A 26,785-nucleotide genomic window follows, 5' to 3' on the forward strand; every position below is an offset into this window, starting at 1 on the left:
TTGGTCCACTTGCCAACTTTATTACCGTATTTTTCGGACCAGAAGGTGCACTGGATTATAATGGCATTACAATTAAATATTTTTCCCAAGAGTGTAATATCACTCCGCCCCTCCGCGTACACAGCTCTCTCCTGATAGGGAGAGCTATCTGTTTCTGTCAGGAGGATAGAATAGCTGGACAACACTGCCCTGTTTCTAACTTAAGGCCAAAATAAACATAACTTTTATATTGAATTAACTTACTAGGTTTATTGTTGCTAGCGCATACTCCAGGCGTGGGCTGCCTTACATGAAAGCACTTCTAGTTTAGACATTACAGTCATGCAGTCTTGTAGACAGCTCAGGGGTCTTATCAGGTACCGTAATGCTCCGAATATCCATTGAGCAGAGTGGCTTTGTGGCTAACCAAAGTCATACTTACACATTTTAACAGATTTTTGAGCACATGGTACCACAAAAAATATCAGTCATTAAGTACAACAAGTACGGTAATAATATTTAAGGTGCACCCCATCAATTTTTGTGAAAATGTAAAGATTTTTAAGTGTCCCTTATAATTTGAAATGAATACAGTATTTTTATTTTTTTGGTGCATTTGTTTTCACACTGTACATTTTGTAAGTGAACTATACCTTATAACACAGCTACATATATGACGATCGGTGCTTCCATGGTACAGAAATGATTGGGCGGGATGTAACACAGACCTGGATGAAAGCAACCATGGAAGTCCTGCTTGCTGCATTGCTGAGAAGCACATTATTTGCTGTTATTACATTTTGGAGCTGTGTTGACGAATGCTTGCAGAAAACTAAATGAGATGATGCCCTCTGCATTCTCTAAACCATAGCAATAGTGTTAGCAACACTGGGATAATGTTGGCCAAATGTCCTGCAATGGTGTCTCGTTAAGCCCAAAAAAGGAATGCGTTTCAGGTAACTGATTCGGATCGGGGCCGGTTTGTATTCAGACCAGAAGCAAACTGCACCATACCCCGGATTGGAAGCACCTCAAGAAGTGGGACTGAAACCAGGGGGTTAAAATTAACTCTGGTCCGTTTAAAGTGGACCAAATGTGGCAGGTGTGAATAACCCCCTAAAAACAGAGTAAAATCCCAATGCAGCACATTTAAACTCCCGAATAAGGTTCCAGTCTGTTAAAAGGTAGAGTCAGCCATTTTTCTGGAAGTTTTCCCGAGTCCCTTTTTTAATAACTGAGCCTGCGCAAGACCGTCTTACCTTGCTCCTCCGCTTCTCAGGGGGATAGTGTGAAATCTCCCAAATCCTTTTGCTTATTCTTTCTATGAGGCCTTTTCTTCTTCTATATCACATGAACGCGGTTCACTTCTTGTGACTCCCAGCCATGTTCAAAGTATATGGTGAGAGCAGCGGAGCTACAACGAACGGCTAACACCGAAGCTAACCGCTAAGTTAACCAGATATACAAACACTAGAAATGCGCATGCGCAGCCAACAAGCGAGGTTAAACGAAGAGATGAACATTGGGAGCAGAGCGTCAGAATATGGTAGTGGTCAACATAGTAAGGAGAATCCCCGGAACCAGGGATGAGGGTGAATATATAATGTTATGCAGAGCGAACAAATCTGACAAATCCTGCGTCTAATGCAGGATTGTTAAGTTTAACGTTTTACAGTTCCCACAAGATTATTTTTAACCTTTTCGAATATCTAGTATTTACTTACAGGATGAGACGGTTACAAAAATTGTTCTGAACAGGAACCACAAATCTTTAAGTCTACAAGCTATTGCTCTCGAACATTGTCGAATTCCTGCTGGACAATTTCAGACATTCCATCGGGGCAGAGTTTTGCAGTCCAACTCACTCTGGTACTCACTCTGTTCTCAGCACTTGCGTCCATTTCCTTGCTTCTATTTCCAATCAGATGAAACAAATTAATCTAGGACGCAGTCGAACAGAGTGACGGAAATGATCTAAAAATAAGGCTTTTTTAAACCTTGTTTAACTCGATACTATAGTTGTGTAAAATGACTTACACACACTTGAGGACACAGTTTTTCCTCAATCATTCCCAATCTGTTATGCATGCAACATACATCCATACATCCGCGTTAACCTTGTTGAAAGCGAGGCTGCGACGTCGGCGGTAGCATTCTGGGCTAAGATCGTCCAGACCGGGTGCATTTGGAGCCAACCAGACCTTGCAGTTCTTAGCAAAATATGCCGTCTCCAAGATAGCCCTACTCTCCAAAAGTAGAATATTTCACTCCCCATCAGGGCACAGAACCCAGGTCCTCCACTGCACTATCAAACTCAACACAATGAGTCTTTGTAAGAACGTTTGCTTTACCTGATGGACAAATTCCCCCAGGCCCCGTGTTTGTCAGTCAGAATGTTGATTATCTTCTGGATGAGTTGGGTGGATGTCATGTGGTCGCGAAATTTGGCAGCTCTGATCAAGTGGTCGCACATTTTCTCCTCATCTCGCTTGTCCGCTGCATACTGAGCACAGTTGGACTGGAAGAGAAGAAAAATGAAGCGTTAGAGGAGCTGCACATTTTTTTCTTTTCTTTTTTTAAAGAAATGAACATACTGGTGTTGTAAGATGCATAATCTGCAGTTATACACGTACAGGTGCAGACTAGAGAGGAGTAAATGTACCAGACCAACGGCGTCTCTTATGAATAAACTTTACTGGGAGTAGAAGCGATGGAAAAGCGTGCGGGTCATTTCTGCCCTCGTGTCACGGTGATTAATAACAGTGGACATGCATTTTCTAATGCCCTCCAGCACACCATATCACACGATACCTACAAAGCACAGGGAGGACATTTTTCTCTGTCAGAATTGGTTATCAGAAAAGGCCTTTGAACTCTGCAGCAACACCTTCTGAAATGAATAGCTATAATCTTTAAAAAAAAGTTGTTTTTTTCCCTGAACTATATCTCTTTCAAAACCAGTTTTTAGCAGCATCATCATGCAGTCCTTGTAGCTTACTCTGAGCTCCACTGAATCTGCTTAGCTTATAGGTCTGCATCAGCTTTTTGTGCGAGATCAGACCTAAAAATCCTGATTCAAAAACCTGTTTAAGTTCTATAGAATTACATTTTGTGTCTCTACCTTCATTAAATTAACCTTAAACTGTCCCAACAGTGATACAGGCCCTGTGACCCAAACAAAGCACAGCTGAGGAAAATATGACACGCTTTTCCAAAATTACCTGTAAATCACTTTATAATGGGCCCTCCTCTTTGATTTTAAAGCCAACATTTCATATCTGACAGAAAATCTATAGGTATAAATCACATTAGAGGGGCTGTTTTGCAGGCTGTGTGCCTTTAATTATCAATCTATGTCTCTTTATGTGACATTAAAGCGGGTCTTGACCTTTTGGCACGATGACCCAGCAAACTGGGCTGACGACGGAAGAAAGACGACTAAGTCCTTGAAATTTAAGGTCAAATTATTAAACTTTGTGCTGTGTGCTGCAGATCTATTTGTTTTTATAAACTGAAGTTCTGCATGAATAATAGACAGTGGAAAGCCAGACTGAAGAACCAAGATCTAAAAATAACTAGCAGAGTTCTTAAACATCTTTATTTTTATATATTTTCTATGGTGTCCTCAGTTTAATTGGGCCAATATTTACATTAATCAATATTTTATACAACACTACTACTAAATTTACTGCAGTTATTTCTACAGAGAATATAGAACCTGTAAAAGCATTACTCTGAACGGATGGACACAATTCTGGACATACAGACAGAGCCGGATGGACCGATAGATGGAGAGACAGATGGACGGGCAAAATGATGGCTGGACAGATGAACAAATGGAAGAATAAGTGTTTGGACACAAACAAATGGATTGATCGACCGGCGGACGGACGGAGTGAAGTACAGCTGGATAAACAGATGAATGTCTTTGACAGACAGGAAAACCACAGACGGTTGGATAGACAGACATATCTGGACCAATAGAAGACTACATGGTTTCAGACCAACCGCCGAAAGACAGCATAAATTGTAAAATCAGGACAACAGACAAATAAACCAGTTTAAAATGTACTTGTTTACAGTTTAAAATGATGTGCTTTCATTACACTGACGCAAATTTAGTAGCAGAAGTTCAGCAGGTAGCAGAGCTGAGCAGAGACCATTTCCATCTGCGTCTGCCTGAAACATGTACGGTCTGCAGCACTAATCAACGGTGCTGGGTTCAAACTCATAACCATAAACAAACCCTTCATCACCTGTGTGTCGAGCCTGCCCAAACAGCCAAACCCTCCATGCTGTAATGGGCTTTTCTTCTATCCAAAGCCAAAGTCGACTATGGGAGAGAAGGCCAAATTCATAGACCCGGCCCTAAAATAACAACCAAAGAAGCTGAACGTATGAGTTGTGCCATTAAAAACCAAAGCTGGGTTCGCCTGTAAGTGGAAAAGACAAGTCACCGTTCATGCCGGGGGTCACTCTGTTGATGTGGGTTTAATGGAGGACTTATTATGCAATGCTAATATGAAAGCTCAAGTTAAATACCCATAATGCTGCATTCTCTCCTACAAAAGCCCACTGAGATAATAACATATTTAAAATATACATTTTTGTGGATAGCTTTGTGCAAACAACGTGGAAACGGTAAGCTTAATTCAATTTTATATTCCCTTTTTTTTGGTGGGGGAAAATATTCAAAAGGTCTATGTACACATTTGAGAAACAAACCATGAAAACTAAACAAGTGTTTCAATTTCCCGTGTTAAAAAGCCACAGCCGAGGCAAAAGGATGGCGGACGATGCTCCGGCGGCTTCCTAAACAGACAGCCACGAGGGCACAACTTGCTGGCAAGCGGGACCGTTATGACTCGCGACACGGTAATCACGGGCAGCACCTTCCATTACACGGCCCGGCTGACAGGGTCGAGCAGCGTGGATGCTGGCTCTGCTGGGGGAGACAGCTCACTGAAGACAAAATTATAATGACTGGCATTAATCGAGTCCATTACACCGAGCCCACGTCTCCCAAAATCCATCCCAGGGAGGAAAAAAAATGTAATTAAAAATGAATGTGTTTAGGCCAGGGAAAGGGAATGGGCTGCTGGTGAGGTGACTGGAGGGTGTGAAGAGCGACAATCATCTCTAAAATCTCAAACAAAAGCACTAAAACAGATTCATGTCAGCCAAGAAAGCAGTTTGACTTAAACCAGAAAAGACAAACAGAATCAGAAACTATCTGCTGAAAAAGTCAGGGGAACTTTCCAGCTTCGTGAGATAAGAGAAAACATTGAAGAGTGTTCCTGAAGTTTAAACTATTTTCTCATCCGTTGCCCGGCGCCGTCGGTAAGATGTGTGAGATGGAGGATTGAGAAAAGGAGCCCAAAATGTATCTGATCATTGAGGGGAAAAAAAAAAAAAGGAAATCTTGAGTTTGGGAACTTTATGGATGTGGAAATGACAGACCAGTCGGTGTGGTAACGCTGATTCTAACCAATCCAGCTCCAGCAGTTAGTGAGCCTGTTGGTGAAATCAGCAGCTCACTGCAGCTTCTCTATCTAAAGCAGATAAACATAGGGCTGGACGATTATTCAGTAAGGATATATATCCATCGATAGACGTATGGTTCAATATAAAAAGCAGGGGTCAATAAAAGAACAGTGCATTCTAGCCTATCATGTAGGTTATTACTACGGTCATTGCATCCTCCCAATCAATCACAAACCCAGAAATTCTCCATCAGTGTTCAAAGAGTTCACAGCGGACGTGTTCTTTTCTTCTTTTTTAACACTTACAGTTTTCGTAAAAAGTTGGTTGAATAAAGGGTTGTGTTTGAATCCATTTATTTAAAAATAGGACATTAAACATTCTGTACAACAAAACTGTTATTGAATACATTACTGTTCTCAACAGTGGCTTTCGAGTACTTTGGACATACTGTGGATATAATTCCTATTTTGAAAATTTTATTTATTTAAGAAGGGAAGGTGTGTATATATATATATATATATATATATATATATATATATATATATATATATATATATATATATATAAATAAATGTGTGTATGTATGTGTGCATAGATATGTATATAATTTTTTTTATTATATTGTTCTTTTCTGTTCTAGCTCTTAAAAATAGAACATTAAGCAACAGTATAAAATGACCAGGGCTGCGCATAAAATTACTATATTTTATTTGAATTTTATTTGATAAAATCAATATGATTTCTGTTTTATCGATATGCTTTTTTTCTATATCGTCCACCCCTAGATAAACATCAACATCACGACTTCTACAGAAAACAGCAGAACTACAGAGAAAAACTATTTCTGCACATGGAGCTTAAAGGGACAGTGTATAACAAATGTGGCTTTTAATTAGCAAAAAAATCAAGCATTGCTTTTATAAACACATACTCTGGCAAAGTCTAATAACCTCACATCAAAAATGTATATTAGTTTATAAATACATAGGTGCCTGTGCACCCACTGGGAGGTGCCATGTTGGTACGGAGACAAACTTGTCGTATGCGTTTCCCCTTTCTGTCTTCTATGTGAAGACGTTCTGTCGGTGGAGGAGTTTGAACAAGCAAAGGAAACCAAAAGAGTTCCAGAAACCCCCCTTACTAATAGGTAAAACTTTTAAAATTACAGTTAGCGAGCTAAAGGCAGCAGCTTTTTAAGCAGCCAACATCAGGATAGGCGATATGATTCTAAGCTGTGAAAAACTACAACTGAAGTTGGCAAATGTCTGCTTTAAATTTTGCTTCAGTCTGTGTTTCAAAAAGGTTAATTAGTAAAACCTATCATGACGTTCTTCCAGCAGGCGCTTCAAACTAATAACCGCACATTAAGACTGAAAAAACGCTTTCCCCCCCAACAGTCATGAAACCGTTAAATGGACTGTGATGCTACACGCACACACCAGCTTATAACAGCACTATACATGAAGATGATATGTGCAATTAATATCTATCCACTGTTTCTCCTTTACTGTACATTTCACTCTCAATACTGATGTCTCTACCACATTTATTTATTTATTCATGCACAATTGTCTTTTTACCCTCATATAGTTCACCTGCTCGCCTACAACTTGTTTATGTACTTTTCCTTTCTACATAGATGAGGGCTGGGTGATAAATCAATTTAATTGATTATTTTCAGATTTAATTTTTGGAAAATTGGAATTTTATTTTAGCCAACCAACTCATTTGGGCTTCCATGAAGAGAATAGCATGAATACTGAATATGTTTGGGAAAATGTGTTGTCAAAAATATTGTAAATATGAGGCACTTTAATTTACTTATTTTTAAGTTAGTTTAATGCTACACAAGTGAAGTTAAGTTTACTTACTTACTTACTTACTTACTTACTTAAGTATGTTCTCAGCTCATTGTGTTCCTAGCAGCAAACATTGTGTTATATTTTCATTGTTCACAGCGGCAGCGCGGCCATCTTGTTTTACAAGCATGTTTCACAGCTTGAATTTAGTTGCACTTTGAATTCAAGTCAACTCAAAGATTAAATGCCTGAAATAAAAGCTAGTTTTAAAAATCATTTCTGTAATCTATTTTTGTGAAACGAAAAGGATGGTGGGGGAAAATTATGTGTTAATCAGATTTGGTATAATAAAATCTGTGATTTTATTTCTAAGCCATATTGCCCAGCCCTAGGGGCCGGCGTCCTGCAGCTTTTAGATGTGTCCCAGGACCAACACACCAGAAACAAACGGCTTAATTTGCTCGTCCGTATGCAGTCAAGTTCTCCAGAGTCCTGCTAAGGACCTGAATATTTGACTCAGGTGTGTTGGACCAGGAATACATTTAAAAGTTGCAGGACGCCGACCCTAGAGGACAAGAGTTTGACACCCCTGACAGACGCAAACTCTTGAATGGCTCCTAAACTGTCTCATTGTTTTATCTATGACGTGTTTTTCATTTATTATTTCGCCTTTGTTTGTTTCATTTCTCAGGCTAGGAACCAACAGAATTACGTTGTAATGCGATGCGTTTCCTTTCTGTTCTAAATGGAAGTGGCCATGTCACAGGCTGACTGCTAGCACTAACGCCTCGAAGTGAAAAGGTCCCAAGTTCAAATCTCAGCTGGAGGCCTTTCTACATAGAGTTTTAATTTTCTCCTTCTGCATCTGTGGGTTCTCTCCACAGTCCAAACAAAATCAGCAAACATGCATGTTAGGTTAATCAGTCGATCTAAGCAGCCCTTCAGGCAGATGGCGGGTGGATAGATGTCCTGCAGGACTGCCAACCTGACCGAGCAAACACATCCATGCATAATTAAATCATGCTATAGATTTTAGTTTTTAAATTCACAGGTCTATACCGTGGTAGTCGTCAAAGTACCAAGATTTTTACTCTAGGTTAGAATACCATGAGAAATTCTCACCGGGCTTTGCCTAACCTTTAAGATAAGAAAGTCCTTTATTGCCCCATAACGGGGGAAATTAAACAATCAGCAGCAAAGAAGAGGAAACCGCTCTCTGAGCAGCAGTGATGTACTAGAGGCGGCTTTATGCAAACACTGAATTTGTTGTCAGATGACGCCTTGTCTAACACGCCCTCCTCCTCTATGGGTTGAAAGTTAACCAGTGTAACGGGCCAGATAATGGAAGCTCATTACATCATATCAGCCCTATGTTTATCAATTAGAGTGACACAGGAAGGTCCATCGTTATTAACCGTACCGCAGCGCATCTTCCAACCAAACCCCCGACATGAATAAGGTCTCAACTTCTTCTGTTGGAAAGTGGGAGGAAGAAGGGAAAACGGCAGAGACGTTATTAAAGTGCTTGATTTGCAATCTCTTGACACTGGTGGCACATCTGGGCTACAAGCTTTCAGAGGTTTGTCTGCTGCTCCACGAGGCTCTCCAATTTCTCCCATCCGTCGACAGGCCCTCCCTGAGGGTTTCATTTACAAAGGGGCAGAGAAACTGTCCAGAAGAAGGCGAACCATCATGCTTGTCCTTGTCTGGTATCAGAGAATGCAAATGCAGAGCAAATAAATTCCTGCTGGAGCACAATGGAGGTCTAGGGAGACAAGAGGACGAAATGAGAAAGGAGGATGGAGAGGGGGGGGGGGATTTGGGGGATGCTGAACAAAAGTACATTCTGAACCAGTCCACCAATTGGTTTCAGAAAGCTTCTCTTGCACTTGATCTCTTGCCCTCGAGTTTTCAAATTGCAACATAAAATGTCACCAGGGGAATTCAGACAATGGGCTCGGGAAGATGCGAGTGAAAGGAAGTGGAGGGGGAGAAAAATGAGGGCTTAAAAGTACAATGGCGAACAAAAGTCACCAAATGACAATGTCTGACAGCCACTTCAATTCTGAAATGATGCCCCTGTCACGCAGTGCTCCCAAGTATTGATTTTTTTTTCTTTCTTCTCTTCCAGTGCCAGAAGAAGAAAAAAAAGTTATCTAATCCATTTGAAACATATCCCCTTCTGCTGGCAACAGCCCCGATGCTAGCGGCCATCAAGGTTAACGCCGGCGCTACACTTATCAAAGCATCTCCCTCATCCTTCCTCGCTGCTCCGCCCTTCACGCAGTCTCTGGTCGATCTTTAATGGACTGGTCATCATGCATGGCTGCAGGCCTCTTCATCTTACCTACAGAGGAAACCCCTCGTCTCTGCCCTCCTTTTGCTACACTCGTCTGCAGACGCCGCCTCGTGCAAAGTGGCTCGAGCTCCGTTTGAAGGTCACGCGTGATTACCAAAATAAAACAACATTTACAGTCTGCGTCTGCAGATGACTAACGGTCTGATGGTACGAATGAAAGAGCCTTGCAGAACTGCGGCACACGGCTCAGAGTAAAAATGAAGAAACGGCTCTAACAAAAAAACAAAAAAAAAAAATGTAAGAGGCTAAAAATGGATAAAAACGTATAAAAGAATATAACAGGAAGCAATGACAAATCCTTACGATGCTCATTATAGTAATGGCACTTTGATCCGGCACTGCGAGCTCACCTTCAGGAGCTCACAGGAACAAAAAGGAAAACAAGGGAACGTCTCTGCAGTGACTAAAGGGACCGTGTCAAAGTGAGACAAAGGCAGAGTGAAGTCATATTTTGGGCTTAGCTGGTCACACATAATGATGGGACCAGTGGAGAAGGTACCTGGGGACTTCATTATGTTGACAAGACAGCAGGACGGAGACTACTGCTCACCAACAGCCCTCTGTAGCCCACTTTCTTTTCCCCGTCTGCTGGTGTCTCAAATAAAGCAGCCTCCACCGCGCGGCGAGAGAAGCACCAAAACATGCCTGCTTGTTTCATGTATTCTGACAACAAATTCAAACTAGAATATGGATTGAATTGGAACTGTTTTTGTTCTAATATGTAAAGTTTCTCACTTCTATGAAAAATACCCCCCCTTTCAGAAACTCAATCCCAGGAACAGGCATGCTGCTGTTCGGTTCCTTATTCTCCTGACAACAGATTTGCCCATAATGGGAGAGTCGGGCATCCAGGCCTGCTGACATACTACATTACAGCTGCGACAACTACATGACAGCCAGCTACAGTTGGTGGCAGCTATCAGTTTGAGCGCTCACATCAGTTTAATGTGGTGAAAATAGCCTCTGGGAGTTGTGGTTTTCTAACTCTCAGCTGGGCGTGACTGACTAACCTCAGCTCTATTTTATGTGCCATGTTGTTTCTGCAACTGCTTTTAGCTTATTAGTCGTAATTTAAATGAAAAAAAAAAAACAGCCTTCATGAAAAATTAGCTAAAGAGATATTTTTTTATGATGAAAAAAAATCCACAGCAAAGCCCAAGAGTGTCCATACCCTTGGCGGATTTAGGTTTAAATTCAGTTTTGAATTTTACCACCATATTTCCTGTGATTATCTGTGGAGAACATTTAAGATTAGGGTGCTGGCTAAGAGGCCTTCCAGCCAAAAGGACTTGGAGATCAATGCCAAAGATAAAATTATCAAAATCCTTCAGATGCAAAGAGCTGAACAGGCATTATAACGTTTTTCCGTTGCTGTAACGTCAAATAAAGATTTGTCCATTGCGTGTTTAGAAGGGAGTGAATCATCTGGCACCTCTTTTTTAAATAAAATTTAAACAAAAACAGATTTCATTCTTCAAAACTGGACTTCATTTTTATTTTAAACTTTTAAATCTGCCACTGCATCTTCATTTGAGAGATTCGCGCCATATTTTCTCTCTAGAAGAAACTGTGGTTGAATGAAATTAAGCAAATCAAAATCTGCCAGGGGGTATGAATAATTCTGGGCTTAAATGAAGCAAAAACTAAATATTTGAGTTTAGATATTTCAATAATCCCTTCAAAACCTCACTAAGTTGTTACATAAAAGCAATAAAACACATTTTGCATATTTTTTTTTTTTCTCAAATTTGTTTATTTGTTTTTTCTTCAGGTAACAGTAACCACAATAACAATGTGAAGAATAAGCACAAACCGCTTGCACTCACACACACATACATACACGCAAAAAAAAATAAAAAATTATAATAATTGGATACACAAAAAGTAAATAAACGAAAGGTACAAATCAACAATGGTACAGGTGGAAGGGAGTGTAAGATTTGATTTTCTTACAGCAATTTCAGTTTAAATGACAGAATTCTATCAATGATTTCAATGACTATCAGTTCAAAGCTAAGAGAAACTGTGGGCCTCCAACAAATTCCAAAAAGGATGACCACATATCTTCAAACACATCATGTTTTCCTTTTAGTGAATAGGTGATTTTTTCCATTGGCAGAACTTGTACAGTGTTTTCAAGCCAACCTTTCACACTTGGATTCAATATGGATTTCCATCCTTGTGCAATTGTCCGTCTGGCCTGTAATAAACAGAGGGTGATCATCTTCCTGTTGGTGGAGTTGAGCTTAATGTCCTTAGGGAATAGACCTAGTATGCACAGTTTAGGGCATAGAGGGAGGTCTGTCTTAGTTATAACAGAAAGAACTTGAATAACCTCTCTCCAGAAAGTCTGTAGCTTTGTGCATGACCATAGACAATGGATAAGTGTACCTTTACATGTTTGACACTTCACACATACATCAGGAGTATTAGCGTTAAACTTGTGTAGAGCCTCAGGTGTTATATACAACCTCATGACCCACTTATATTGCAAAAGTTTGAGACCGGCATTACATGTTTGTGTTTGTGATTTCTTACATACAGTTTGCCATTCAGAGTCTGTTATTTCTTGTTTCAGGTCAGTACACCATGCAAGTCTCTTTTCCTCAGAGGATTCTTGGGTCCCAAGTAACAGGGTCTTGTAAAATGTAGAAATAACCCCTCTTTGCCTCATACAAACAGCTATATTTTCTATTGTGGATAATTTGGGTAAAGACATATTCTTTTGTGTTTTTTGAATATAATCTCTAATCTGTAGGTATTTAAAAAAATGCTTAGTAGGTAAACCAAACTTTTGCTTAATCTTTTCAAATGACATTAAAACTCCATCTTGAAAGAGGTCTGCTATTTTGGCAATACCTTTATCCGCCCATAGTTTAAACCCCTTGTCCATTGTTGCGGGTGGAAAATTTTCATTTCCCCAAATGGGGGTAAGCTGTGACAACTTGGGGACATCATTCAAGTATTTATGGACCTCGTGCCATACAAATATTGTATTTCTTACAAATGGGTTGTCTGTAGATTTATTAAGTTTCCCTGGTCTTGCAGAAAATAGGTACAGTTGGAGAGATAAATTGGTAGACGTAAATCTCTCTATATCCACCCAAGAAAGGCTTAAATGAGATTTAAACCAGAAAGAAGCCGTCCACAGTTGACATGACCAGTAATATAATTTTAGATTAGGAAGTTTCAATCCCCCCCTATCGAAAGGCAGGTAAAGAAGCGTAAGGCGAAGTCTTGCTCTGCGGTTATTCCATATGAAGTCTCTGAAGAGTTTGTTCATATTGGTGAAAAAATTTGGAGGTGGTGGAAGTGGTATGCATTGAAATAGGTATAAAAACTTAGGTAGTATTGTCATCTTCAAACTATTAATTCGGCCAACCATTGAGATTGGCATTGTTGACCATCTTTTTATCATATTGGTCGCAGATTCTATTACTGGCTTATAATTGCAATTTACTAAATCCTTTAGTGTGGGTGTAATTTTGATACCCAAGTATGTAAAGCTGCTAACGTTGGTGAAAGGGGTTTGTATTGGTGGAGAGATTCTTTCTAAATGGTTAAGAAACAAGATGTTCGACTTTGATTCATTAACTGTATACCCTGAAAACGAACCAAATGTGTCTATTAACTTCAGCAGGTTAGGAATTGAATCACTTAATTGTGTCAGGAACAAAACTATATCGTCAGCAAAAAGACTTATTTTGTTCTCAGTATCGCCAATTTTGATGCCTGTTATATTAATGCTTTGTCTGACTGCGATGGCCAGTGGTTCGATCGCTAATGCAAACAAAAGGGGCGAGAGAGGGCACCCCTGCCTAGTTCCTCGCTGAAGTTGAAAGGGCTCCGATGTGACAAAATTAGTTGTGACTGCTGCACTTGGGGATCGGTATAGCATTTTCACAAAGCTGCAAAAATAATCGCCAAACCCAAACCGCCTCAGAATTTTGAACAAATATGCGTGTTCAACCATGTCGAAAGCGCTTTTTGCGTCGAGTGAAATTATTGCCATGTTTGTGCATTCCTGCTTTGCATAAATGATGTTTAATACTCTATGGATGTTATGAAAGCCCTGTCGGTCTTTAATGAAGCCATTTTGATCAGGCACTATTAAGGAGGGAAGTTGTTTTTCCAAGCGTCTTGCAAACACCTTTGCAATTATTTTGGCATCTGAGTTCATTAATGATATTGGACGATATGATGCACAGTAGGTGGGCGGCTTATTTGGCTTCAATATCAGTGATATCATTGCATGACATAGGGAGGGTGGTAATTGTCCCGCCTCGGTTGATTCAACTAACATATCGAACAGAGGTGGAATTAACCATTTCTTGAAGTATTTAAAAATATCTATGGGAAGTCCGTCAGGACCGGGTGATTTACCACTGCTCATATAACCAAGAGTTTCAAATATTTCCTCTTTCGATATGGGCAAGTCTAGATTTTGCTTTGCCATATCTTCCAAGAGTGGAATGGGCAGGGCGTCTAAGAACTTGTCCTGGTCATTAGGATATCGAGCTTCTGAAGCATATAGTTTCATATAATATTTTCTAAACGCATCGTTGATTTCTGAGGGACTTGTTGTAATTCCTCTGTCAGTTTCAATTTCGGTAATAGCCATTTCCTGACTCAAGGTTTTAAGGCGCCAGGCTAAAAGTTTCCCTGATGATTCTCCCTGTTCATAATAGTTTTGCTTCAGTCTGGTTATCTTTGATAGCGCTTTGTTAGCTGTTAGGTCGTTGTAATTAGCTCTTAGTTCCGCAAGCCTCTGTATATTATCTGGGGTATTATTGATGTTGCACTCCTTTTCCATGTCTTTAATGTCACGTTCTAGTTCTGTCATAAGGAGATGTATCCGATTAGACATGTGGCTCGTATAGGATATCATCTGACCTCTAATATAGGCTTTAAATGCTTCCCACCTAATAGAGGCCGATGTTTCGTCGTTATTTGTAGCAAAGAATAAATCAATATTATCTTCTACATATTGTAAAAAATTCTGGTCGCGTAGCCACCTCGGGCTAAGTCGCCACAATGACTGTCCTTTTGAGTATGAATTATAACGATAATGTAGAAACAGAAGAGCATGGTCTGAAAGTATAATACCTTTATGTCCACAGTCACAGACCGAATCTTTCAGCGTTTTGGAGATTAAAAAGTAATCAATGCGGGATTGAGTCGAGTAGGTGTTTGAAATACAAGAATATTCTTGGGTGGTAGGATTCCTATATCTCCAAATATCGCAAAGATTAAGCTCTGACATAAAGTGATCAATCGTTTTGCGAGAACGAGTGTGAGAGGGATCCACTCTTGTTGACCTGTCTAAATATGGGTTAAGCGTGCAGTTAAAATCGCCACCCATTATTATTTCTCCCTGATAGGAAGACACGGTCATAAATAAGTTATTAAAGAATGAGTCATCATCGCTGTTAGGACCATATATATTAGCCAGGATAATTTCTTGATTCAGCAGAGAGCCCTTGACTATAACAAATCTGCCCCTTGGGTCTAAGATAATTCTATGCGTTCTAAAAGGAACTGATTTATGGATAAGAACCGCAACTCCTCTAGCCTGTGAGGAGTGACAAGATGCAATCACTTGCCCTGGCCATCTTCTTTTAATGCGTATGATTTCGTCTGATAGTAGGTGTGTTTCCTGGATATACACAATTTTAGCTTGGATATGTTTGATCCTAGCTAGAACCTGCTTGATTTTAACTAATTTCCTTAGCCCTCTGACATTCCAAGACACTATATTAAGATATGGAGGGGTCATATCCTGTACTTAAATGTGTCTGACATCCAAATTTTTACATCGTATACCTGACCGTAAAAGAACCTTGTACCATTCAAAAAGTAGAAAAAAAAAAGAGAAAGAACAAATAGAACACTCGCCTCCCCTCGGTAACAGAGAGGAAGCTCTCCTATTCCTCTGTGCCCCCTAATTGCACAGACCCTTCTCACATATAACCGGTGAAACTGGAACATTGTTGATCCTTCAAAAGGAGCAGAAAATAAACACCATACAGTGTGAACCGTAACCAGTGCTCAATGAAAATCAGTTTGCGCCCTCTATAGGTCGTTGGATGTTATGGCGCCACGGCCAGTAACCTAAGTTTTATGTTGACTGAGTCGGTTATAAAATTAAGATAACACATACCAACATCTTAGTCCCTAGTCTCTGTGGGTGGAGGTCGTTTCTTCTCCACTGTTTTGATGTAATCTTGTACCTCGGCTGGAGTGAGGAAAGTTAGAGTCCCACCCCCGTCGAGGAAAAGTTTCATCTTGGCCGGGTATTGCAATCCAAACTCGATGCCAAGATTATGAAGTTGGGCCTTCACCCCGTCAAACTTTCGGCGTTTCTCTTGGATCTCCGGCGGTAAATCGGGGAAGAACATCAATCGACTGCCTTCAAGTTGCAGCGGTTTCTTCTTCCGGGCGGCCGCCATCACTCGCTCTTTGTCGGATAGCCATCGGAATTTGATGAGGATTGTGCGCGGCGGAGGACTGCGTCTTGTTGTCTTTGTAGAAAGAGGGAGTCTAAAGGCTTCGTCGATGAACAGGGGATCTGGAAAATTTTCTGAGCCAAGGATATTTGGTAGCAGCTCCGCGAGGAATCGGGCCAGGTCGCGGCCACTCACAGCTTTTTCTGGTAAACCGACCAGTCGCAGGTTCAGGCGCCGATGCCGACTCTCCACGGACTCCACCATCTTGGTAAGTGTTAGCATGTCCCGTTGCGCTTTGGTGACTTTCGCTTCTAGGTCGGTTATCCCATCTTCCGCAGAGCTAATTCGGGTTTCTGCGTGGTCGAGCCTTTCAGAAAATGTATTGATCGCTTCCCTGATCCCCTGGTTCGAGCTTACTACTTCTTGTAGTTGAGTAGTAAAATCTTTTCGAAGAGCATGGATAGCTGCTAAGATTTCCTCGTCTCTGGTGTTAGCTCCATCTGTTTGCTCTTCGTCCTCGGCACTTTTGTTCCCTTTTCCTCCTTTTGGTTTGGTACTCGGCATATTCTCAATGTGGTCTGGTCTGTAATATTTTTTCATTCAGTCATATATATTTGGAAGGCTAGTTTTAGTAGTTATTCACGGAGCACAAGATCCACGCGTCTGTTCACTCCGACGTCATCACCGGAACTCCCCACATTTTGCATATTTAATGTAGAAGAGCCTCAAAGTTATGCAATTTATTTTTTCTTACCACAAGATTTGCTGAACTCCAGTCTATCCACAGAAGTTCTTTGGTGTCCATTGATGTGGCGTCTGTATGACCTTAAGAATATCAATTATCTAACCAATTTCCTGATATTTTCATGTAAGTTTATTTGTGCGGTTCAGACCTCTTTGCTCCTTCGGTGACTAGAAGCTGCCCTGGCCAAGATGGACCAGAAGAGCTTCACGTCAGATTATTGTTGTATTATGAGGCTTTAATTACTTTTACTACAAGTCTTGATTTTTCCTGTTTCCACAACTAATTTTAGAATATTAAAATTAGTATATTTATATACAAATTTTTGACCAATCTGTATAATCTGACTGATTTTGACTTTGTAAAGTGCCTCGAGATGAGATGTTTCATGAATTGGCGCTATATAAATAAAATTGAATTGAATTGGAAAAAAACAACAACAAAGAACAATATTTATCAAAAACCAGGGCAATGCTTATTTTGAAGCCGCAGCTTTCTTTTTGCAGCCTTTCTTTAGTCCTGCATTGCGTCAGCAGTGGAATAAAGAACATAAGGTTACTCAAAGTGGCTACAAAATGCTGTCCGCTCTCTCCCTGGAGAAATCTTTACTACAGTAAAGACACTAGAAACAACATCTTTAAAGTCCTTTGGAAGTGTGCACCAAATCTAAATTTATAAAAAAGTATAAAACCGATGTTCTTCTGTTTTTCTTTATGACAATCCAGACCGTCTTTTGTCTGTCTGATGCTTTGAGCTCGACTACGATAACACAACATAATGAGCTTCAGCTCAATGTTAATGTCATTAACATGGGGAGATGGACCGGCTCGCTTTACAAGCCTAGCAAAGGAAACACCGAGGCACCGAGTAGTAATTAGGTGCTATCATCTGGCTTTCAGGGTCTCTCCAACAGTCAATTCGATTACTCTGTGTAACAGCAGGAGATGAATCAAGGCGCTATATGAGAAAAGGATGAGGCTGAGCGCAAAGGAAAGCTAGGGTGAGAAAGAATAGAAATTGCTTGGGTCTTGCTCACTCTTCCCTATCTGGACCTTCTTATCTGCCCTCGTGCCCCTGAGCCCACCACATTTCATCCCTAATGAACAGCCCCATAAAAAAAGGGAGTTCGATTTCTCCCTCTTCCTTTCTATCTCTCGGGCTCCGTCTTTTTTTCCTCTCCCGCTGCGCAAGATACCCGTCTATCATTCGCCGTGCTGGACCAGAGCATCCGATCTGCAGATCTCCTTCACATTAAGGATCCTATTAGATAGAGAACCCTAAAAGGTAATTGGATTTGCCCCTAGTTATCTTCATCTCTGTTTCACCCTGAGCCCACTGTAATAACTTACTCTCAGGGCCAAAGATAACTCAATTCTGGTCCACAGAGAGCCGGCGAGAGTGTGAGTGAGAGACGGCGGGGAGGAGAGGAGAAAAGCATATGTTAGGTCTCTGAGGCAAAACAGTATCTAAATCAAAAGGCCCCTCTATCACCGCCTTTCAAGGATATGAAATCTGACAAGAAAGAAACATAAATATGCTCTAATGTTTTGAATTATTTGCTTTTTGAAATTTGTTGCTGGTGGCGCAGCATCCAGCTGTCGTAGGCGCCCTCGTTCGGCAGCGCCCTGGCTTCCTGTGCGACATGCAGGACGGCGCGGAGGCGCATTTAAAGGCTGAGAAACACAACAAAACGAGTCCCAGCAACACACTTACAGAGAGACAATGCTTTAAAACAGAGACATGGCTGAAAATATTTTGAAACCTTCCACTCCCACCCTCAGGAGGGGTTGGGGGTTGGGGAGGGGGGGTTTCATTGGCCTGTTATTTTTATTGTGGCAGTGCAAAATGAAACCGTCGGCTCCGGCAGGCTCAAACGCAGCTTGTATGGAGGCAAAAATCAATACGGCAATATCAGAGCAAGACTTATCAGGGGCTCGCTTCTCCTCAGAGGTCACAGAGGAGCAACTGCATTTAAGTGGGGAATTCAATTGTGAAACATAGTTTGGGACAAGCTCTGCTGGGTATCTGATTAGGGATGAAACGCCACAGAGGAAGGTAAAAAAAAAAAAAAAAAAAAAACCTGCAACCTACAAAAGTACAAAAAGGTATAAAATATTACGCTGCAGCTTGAGGTCAACACGCAGAGCACGACACATCGGAAAGGTTCGCCCTGCACCGCTGTCCGGGATACTTTCAAATACCTCTAAACAGCTACAGTAGTCAGAATCACCAACATCAGTTTTATGTTATTTAGCATTTTAAAAAAAAGAAGCAGTAAACTTCCTGGCTGCACCAGAAGCTTGTCGACTAAAAGCCAGACGCACTGTCCAGATTGGAAGTGTTCGTTTTTCAGTGTGATCTGCCCGGATCGGAGGTCCCAGTCAGAACCAAAAGAAATGTATTTTTTAGTCAGATTAGTGAACACACCATACCTGAGGGCTTCCAGGTTGCTATAACAGTAACACTCTTCAGTGAGGAAGTTGCCACGGAAGCAAAAGTTCGTTAGCTTTAGTGCTAATAAGGTAAATAGTCAGATAATTTTATTAAAAATAAAGTCAGACGAAGCACAAGAGTTGCAAACTATTTAAAAGATGCTTTTTTTCTATAATCCATATGCAGTTCCTTCATACTAATTCTTAAAGAGAGCAAGATGTTAACTGATAACAGCAAAGGTCCCCTGATGTAGTCCTGCATTTTAACCTTGGATATGCACACAGGCTGCTGTTCAGTTAGTGATCCTGTAATTATCCAGCTTATAAGAGATCCCAGAGACATTTCAAGGTGTAAACTCTGTAATCACATTTGTTATGTAAAAATATCTGCAAAAAGCTTTTTTTTTAAAGTGCCTACCTTCTCTCTCTCACACACAGTGTGACATCGCCTCTGTGGCCAAATTATTAAAGATTGGAAATGCACTTATTTCAGTTCTTAAAGAGGATTCAGAACCGGCAAGTTAAAGGTTTTGACAAACCAGTAATTTAAAGTCAGACGCAACACATCAAATCTTTTCTAAACAACCTTTATATTTGTTCTCTTTTCCTAATCCTTCTGGGACACGGTTGTAACATGCCAACGGAGGTGTATGGAGTCAGAAATCAGCTCTGGGAGAGCTTGGACTGAATTTCCTGGGACCTCCACTACTGGGAGGATTGGCAACTGTCCTGAATGTTTCCATTTGTAAATAATATCTTTCTCTCTAGAATGATGGACCTCAAATTGGTTGTAAATGGCTTTATAACTCTTCCCAGATTCTTGGGCGGATACAGTTGCTTCTTTAAGGTTTAGTTTCTTCCCATCTTTTTTGTAAACAAAACTTTGTGTTCAAAAGTAGCTAAACGTCTGCTTGTACAGAGGTGGTCAAACTTAACTACTGACTAATTATTAAAGTACTTCTGATCAGCAGTACCTGGATACTGTGTTTCTTCTTAGATCCAATGGAAGGACAGAGGTTGTAAAGCATTTCACCCGTGACTGAGAAACTTTCTTTTCCCACAGACTCTACGTAAAACATGGGCTGCACAGTGGAGCAGTTGGTAGTACTGTTGCCTTGAAGCAAGGTCCTAGGTGCAAATCCCAGCCTGGGGTCTTCCTCCCTGAGCATGCATGGGTTCTCTCCAGGTCCTCCGGCTTCCTCCCACTGTTAGGTTAATTGCTAAGCTGCCCTTAGGTGTGAGTGTGTGCAGGGTTAGTTGTCCTGTATCTTTGTAGCACATACAAGACTGTCTCAGAAAATTAGAATATTGTGATAAAGTTCTTTATTTTCTGTAATGCAATTAAAAAACAAGAAATGTCATACATTCTGGATTCATTACAAATCAACTGAAATATCGCAAGCCTTTTATTGTTTTAATATCGCTGATTATGGCGTATAGCTGAAGAAAACTCAAAAATCCTATCTCAAAATATTAGAATATTTCCTCAGACCAAGTAAAAAAAAAAATTATAACAGCAAAACAAAATCAAACATTTGAAAATGTCCATTAATGCACTCAGTACTTGGTTGGGAATCCTTTTGCACAGATTACTGCATCAATGCGGCGTGGCATGGAGGCAATCAGCCTGTGGCATTGCTGAGGTGTTATGGATGCCCAGGATGCTTCAATAGCGCCTTTAGATCATTTGCATTGTTGGCTCTGGTGTCTTTCAGCTTCTTCACAATAGCCCACAAATTCTCTATGGGGTTCAGGTCAGGGGAATTGGCAGGCAAATCAAGGACAGTAATGCCATGGTCAGTACACCAGTTACTGTGAGAATTTTATGACGTCTCTTAACCACTACCATACTTGTGATTTAGTTTACTGAACCAAGCTGAGTGTTTTTCAAGGCTCAGGAAACCCTGCAGTGTTTCGAGTTAATTAACGATTCAAGTGATTAGTTGAATAGCCTACTAGTATACTTTTTCACAATATTCTAATATTTTGAGATAGGATTTTTGGGTTTCTTAAGCTGTAAGCCATAATCAGCGATATTAAAACAATAAAAGGCTTGCGATATTTCAGTTGATTTGTAATGAATCCAGAATGTATGACATTTCATGTTTTTTAATTGCATTACAGAAAATAAAGAACTTTATCACAATATTCTAATTTTCTGAGACAGTCTTGTAAACCGACTGTATAAGTGAATAATAATGAAAAAAGCACAATGCTTGGAAATGAAAACCAAGTACTAATGAAAGCAACACTGTTATAAACAAGTGAATGACTGTATGTCACATTAACAGCAGGAGCCAATACTTGAGTGTTACATTGGGAAGTCAAAGGGAGTACAGAGGGTAATAACGAGGTCAAAGGTGGCTGCATGCTGTTGTTTTCAGTCTGAAACGTCTTTCTGTTGACCAGCGCTCCCAAAATACCTTTGTATCTTGAAACGTTAAATTAGACAAAAATAAAGTTTGTTTGTTCTTAAATTTGTAAACAAACAGTCTGCGTTAGATGGGATTATGAACAGAAAATGAGGTAAAACATATAAGGAACCAGAGGATATTCCACAATGCTTCCAACTTTCAACTTTTATGAGTGACTCTAATTCACTCACATGTAAAAACAGTCCTTTCCTTGAACCTTTGAAAAAAAAAAAAAATGCATCATATTTTACAGTGAAGTGGGCGCAGAGGACAGGGGGTGGATGTGGTGGGTTTCCACACAGTCAGCCCTTCAGACCAGCACCTCTCCACTCTGTCTGCAACTTTTAGTACTGGCAGGTTTCTGAGAAACGAGCGGGACGGGGATGAAGAGAGGGGAGGAGACCGTATCCCTGTCACTACCAAAATACACCCCCAGCGGGAGTATAATGGACAGGAGCCCAGCAGGACAGGAAATGGTTTTGGTGAGACTCAGAAAGCAGAGGGTGGAGTGTAGCCAGGTTTGACGAGGAAGAGGGCAGCGCAGAGCGGCCGGGGGTCAGGATGGAGCTGGTCCTGCAGCTACGGCTGAATAGCAGCGTTTGTGCTGAGAACCAGTAGGAGGTTAAGTTGTGCTTCAGGTCTGCAGCTATGGCTAAATTACCTCTGCACAGTGTTTGGTTAGGGATATGTGCCAAGCATCATTACCACAATCAAACACGCTGGGGTGAATTGGTTCAGGTTCATGATTAGGCACGGCCATGTTTGAAAAACAAACATCTAGCCTCCAGGTTTGCGATGATCATCAAACCCCTATGAAGACAGACGCTTAAAGCATCTTTAGTGGATATGATCATGACAAAGTTTAAGAGTAACGACTCACTTATATCAGAGTTTTTACTCTTGTGATTCTTCGATTAGCGAAAAATGAGAAGTCTAAAGCAACCTTTACTTCTTTTTTCGTAACTGCAGTGCAAAAGTATTTTATTTGCATTTTATGTGACCGACACAGAACGTATTTGTAAAAGGGAAGGAAAATTATACATGTTTTCTGATGTTTTGCATTTTTAAAGCAGGGTTGGATTGAACGGTTTAATTCAACATCCAAAAATGGAAAGAGTTTGGTATTGGAATAAAAGCTACAGAGAACGGCCGTCCACTTAAACGGACGAGCCGGGTGATGAGAACACCGTTCAGAGAAGCAGCCAAGAGGCCTCGGGTCCGTTTGGAGGAGTTGCAGAGATCCACAGGTGGGAGAAGGTCTTAACCACGAGCCATGTAGGAGACCACCAACATGAGAACAAAATGTCTTCAGGTACATCTTCCATCTGCTGAGCCTGCTGGACCATTTGTAGGTCAGGTGAACATAAACTAGATATTGTCACTGTAAGAACCTTACCCTGTTCTTACATGCATACATTTCCTATTCTAAGTGTTGCTGTCGTATTTCATGTTGAAAAAAACTGATATGAAAAAGTCTGCCTGAATTTGTTATTTTATAATCATGTTATTTATGTGCATTAATTTTTCTATTTTAATCTTTAAAATACAAAAATGTGTACATGAATTAATATTTTTGTCCAGCTGCATAATTTCTAAATATTAAAGCCAATGTTTTGATCAGTTGCTCAGTACTCCGTTTTTACTTTTGAGTCATTTCTTGGATGGCTACTTTTCTCTTAATTGGGTAAGAATATGTTGAAGTAGTGTTTCTCCTGATGGAGTTCAGTGTTCGTCTCCTTTACAAACCTCTGATTGCAACCAGAAAAGGGCAAAAGTTGTCAGTTGGTCTCCCATAATATCGTCATTGCACTAAAAAGCAGTTCTTCAAGAACACGGAATAAAAATGCAGATCACGGTTTTCAGGTTTTTATATGACAAATGCTAAAAGCAAAGCAGCATTTTCCTTCCACTTCACATGTAGATTCTATTTTGTCTTTGCCTCTCACATAATATGGTACAAAATACAATAAATTGGCTGATTGCAACATATAAAATTTTTTTTGTATATTGTTTCTCACATTCTCCTACATCTAAAAGGATTATTCTATAGACGTAATGAATCAAGTCATAAATCCATCAAATCTTACCTCAAACTCTGCATGCTTGTGAATGTCTTCAGCCCGCTGTCTGCTCAGGATGAACTCGGCCTCATTGGCGACACGAACCAGGTGGTCCTTCATGGTGTGGCTGAGAAGCCTGGGGAAGGAGTCGATACGGTCATCGGTTAAAACTGTGGACAAACATTTAACTCCTCAGATGCTTAGGGAGACAATAAGGATGCCAATCAAGAGAGGTAGTGTTGAAACGTGTATGATCCAGGGCTTCAGAGTGTCCACCACAGGTTTATTTACCGACGTCGGCAGAGAAAGCAGCCGTGTAACATCCAGAAAATGTTCAGAAAGAACCGTGCAGAATTTGCAGAAAATCTAATTTGGAAACAAAAGCAAACCAGACTTGTCCCGGGGTGCAGGTGCTAATTGATTTGTTAACGATACGCATCTGACAAGAGGGAGGATCTCTGCCCGTGTTGCTACACGTGTACTCTACCCTCCCTCCCCTTATCGGTGTTGATGAAACACGCATGAGATGCAAGCGCGCGTTGGTGTGCGGGTCAAAGAAAACTCTCCACAGGTCAGAGCTGTGCAAAGTGGAACAATAACAGAGCAGAGGACAGAGCGGAGAGCTGGAGGGCAGCCTGGAGGTGGGAATGGCGCTCAGCAGCTAGAGGACGACTGTAACCTAAGCCTGCTGTTTCAGCACGGTGCAGCAGGGGAGTAGAGGCCCCGGGGCCCCTTCACCTCCATAACCTGCGTGGCAGCACTCAGACCTCACTATCAATAACCCGACAACTGACCTTTATGGTGCTCTGAACTAATGCTTGCACATGTGGATGCCGTCTGAAGCTGGACTCACCTTCAAAAGATACCAATAAAGTACTACGAAATTAAAATGATTTATTACAGAATATAACTTGTATGAGCTTCTTATCACTTAAAACGCAGATTTAATTTCCCTACATTATTGACCAACCTTTGACTTCAGTAATTTGGCAGTTTTGAGGACTTTAACTACATTTACAAGTAAAATTTTGGAAGCTCCTTTGACTTGACTAAAATTGCAAACATAACTTAATTACAGCCCTCCACTGTCGATCAGAAGAAGCTATAGAGCGTAGTAATGAGGGGTTGCTGTTTTGACCTTTAGGCATTGTGGTTCTGGTATCTTGCTTGTAAAGATGGCATGGACACTTCTAGAACTCCCAGAGGTACCAGTTAAGTGAAGGAGCCAAGGCATATGAAGCGATCACCGTACTAAGAATATGAATCAAAAACTAGAAATTAAAATGTAAGACAGAGCTTCCAGGTGATCTGTGTGAATCTAAAGAAGTTCCTGGACTACAAGTGTCCATGAACTGAGCTGCCAAGAACTGACAAAACAGTGTAATTTTAACAGAACATTAAAGGTGCATAGTGCAAATTCCAGATTTTTGCACATGTCTGCCCCCTGTGGCGACAAGTTGAAATGACACCAGTGTTGTGCACGTGCATGGGATTAGAGGAAAAGCATCTGCCACTGTTATTCTGCACAGGTCTTTTGTTTATAGGTGTGATGTCTTCTGAGGTTAGAAAGATGGAAGTTGGAGCGTGTGCTGTGTCGCTAAAGCATCGATTACGGCGGAGATTCAACAAAGTAACAGATGAGCGCTAACGCAAAATGCGTCACACCCACGTGCACGCCCAGAAAATTCAGCCCAAATCACTCTCTCATGAACTGACTGATGGAGCCTATAGAAGCAACTGCATTAAATAGAGGATAACTCATTTTAGACGTCAGGCAATTGTAAGGGCATGTATGGGGAAGAAAAAAATATATATATTTAACCTTTAAACTTGCGCAATGCCCCTTTAAGGATCAATTAATTATTTAAAACAAATATCATGCCTAACTTTTAGTGATGTTGGTGATATGGACTGTGGAGGGTGTGAATAAAGTAGAGTTTTAAGGCATGTATAATTAATATACATAAATACCTGTGATAAGGCGTGTATAATTAATCAAATTTGTAATCTATTGTCAATTTTTGCCTTCAAATCATCAAAAAAATTACGTAATTGACAAAAACAAATTATTAATGTAAAAATTATCTCACCACATTCCTTTCCACTCAACAGGCAGAGACCCATTTTTCCCCTTATCCTATTTTAGATTATATGTTTTCAAGCGTGTGGTGTGGTTATGAGCTTGTATTTAGATTAGTATTAAAATCATGACATCCATCTCAACAGTGTTTCGTTCCAGCTGTGGGGGGGGGGGGTGTAAACGTGTGAACGTTCCCGACTTGACTTTAATGTGAAATCATACCAAATACCGGGAAGAACCCGCCTTTTTCATGTTTCCTTCGTGCTTTTGCATATATAAGCAAACTTTATAATAAGATATTTGCGAAAACAGGTAACCATGACTTTAATCAGAGAGAAAAACATAAGACAAAAATAATCTATGTCTACCTACAATAATTCAGACTGCAACTGAGTTTTTGTAGTTAGAAATCAAAACCTGAAAGGACCTTTCGATTTTCTAATTTATCAAGGATTTCATAAAAAAAGGAGTTTTTGTTATTAAAGGATAAATGTTTACAGACTAAATTGCTTTAGATGTTCACCTGTAAGGAAAGCAACTGTGACCAGTAATTACTACCCAAGATGGGATAAGAGCAAAGCCGTTAAAGTAAATTACAACTCCTCTTCTGTCCCCGTCAAGGGCCTGTCCTGGTAATCTGGTTAGATTAAGGAAGGATTAGGATCTGTCGATTGTAAACGTGTGGCTCGGTGGCACAAAGTGGGCCGCTGCAAATCAGAAACTGACGAGAAGTCCGCAGACGGAGCAGAAATGCAGAGGCGAAGGAGGGAAAGGATGAAAAAAAATCACGATGCTGAAGACAAATAACAAAAGACATTTAGACAGAAGAAATTATTACAAATAGATAAAGGCTGAGAAAGAAAGGTATAAACTGACAGATGGACAGTGAGAAATCAAGAGTGATTTCCCCTGGTGTCACAGAGGCACCAGCAATCAGAGCTCCTGTCACCTTCTGCCTAACCTCTCTCCTTTTCCCAAATCCCTGTGGGA

General features: G+C 40.6%; 1 protein-coding gene across 10 annotated transcripts in view; it reads right to left on the reverse strand.

Moving 5' to 3' along the window:
* Positions 1–26,785, reverse strand: part of lrba (LPS responsive beige-like anchor protein) — a 302,458-nt gene that overhangs the window by 141,956 nt on the left and 133,717 nt on the right. For all 10 annotated transcript variants that reach the window (XM_036137527.1, XM_036137533.1, XM_036137532.1 and 7 more), the window contains 2 exons: positions 23,743–23,851; positions 2,331–2,497 (listed from right to left, as the gene is read on the reverse strand). In XM_036137527.1, coding sequence (XP_035993420.1) covers positions 2,331–2,497; positions 23,743–23,851 — 276 coding nt within the window. The remainder of the gene's footprint in view (positions 1–2,330; positions 2,498–23,742; positions 23,852–26,785) is intronic.

The sequence above is a fragment of the Fundulus heteroclitus genome, chromosome 5, assembly GCF_011125445.2.
Source record: "Fundulus heteroclitus isolate FHET01 chromosome 5, MU-UCD_Fhet_4.1, whole genome shotgun sequence".
Lineage (NCBI taxonomy): Eukaryota > Metazoa > Chordata > Actinopteri > Cyprinodontiformes > Fundulidae > Fundulus > Fundulus heteroclitus.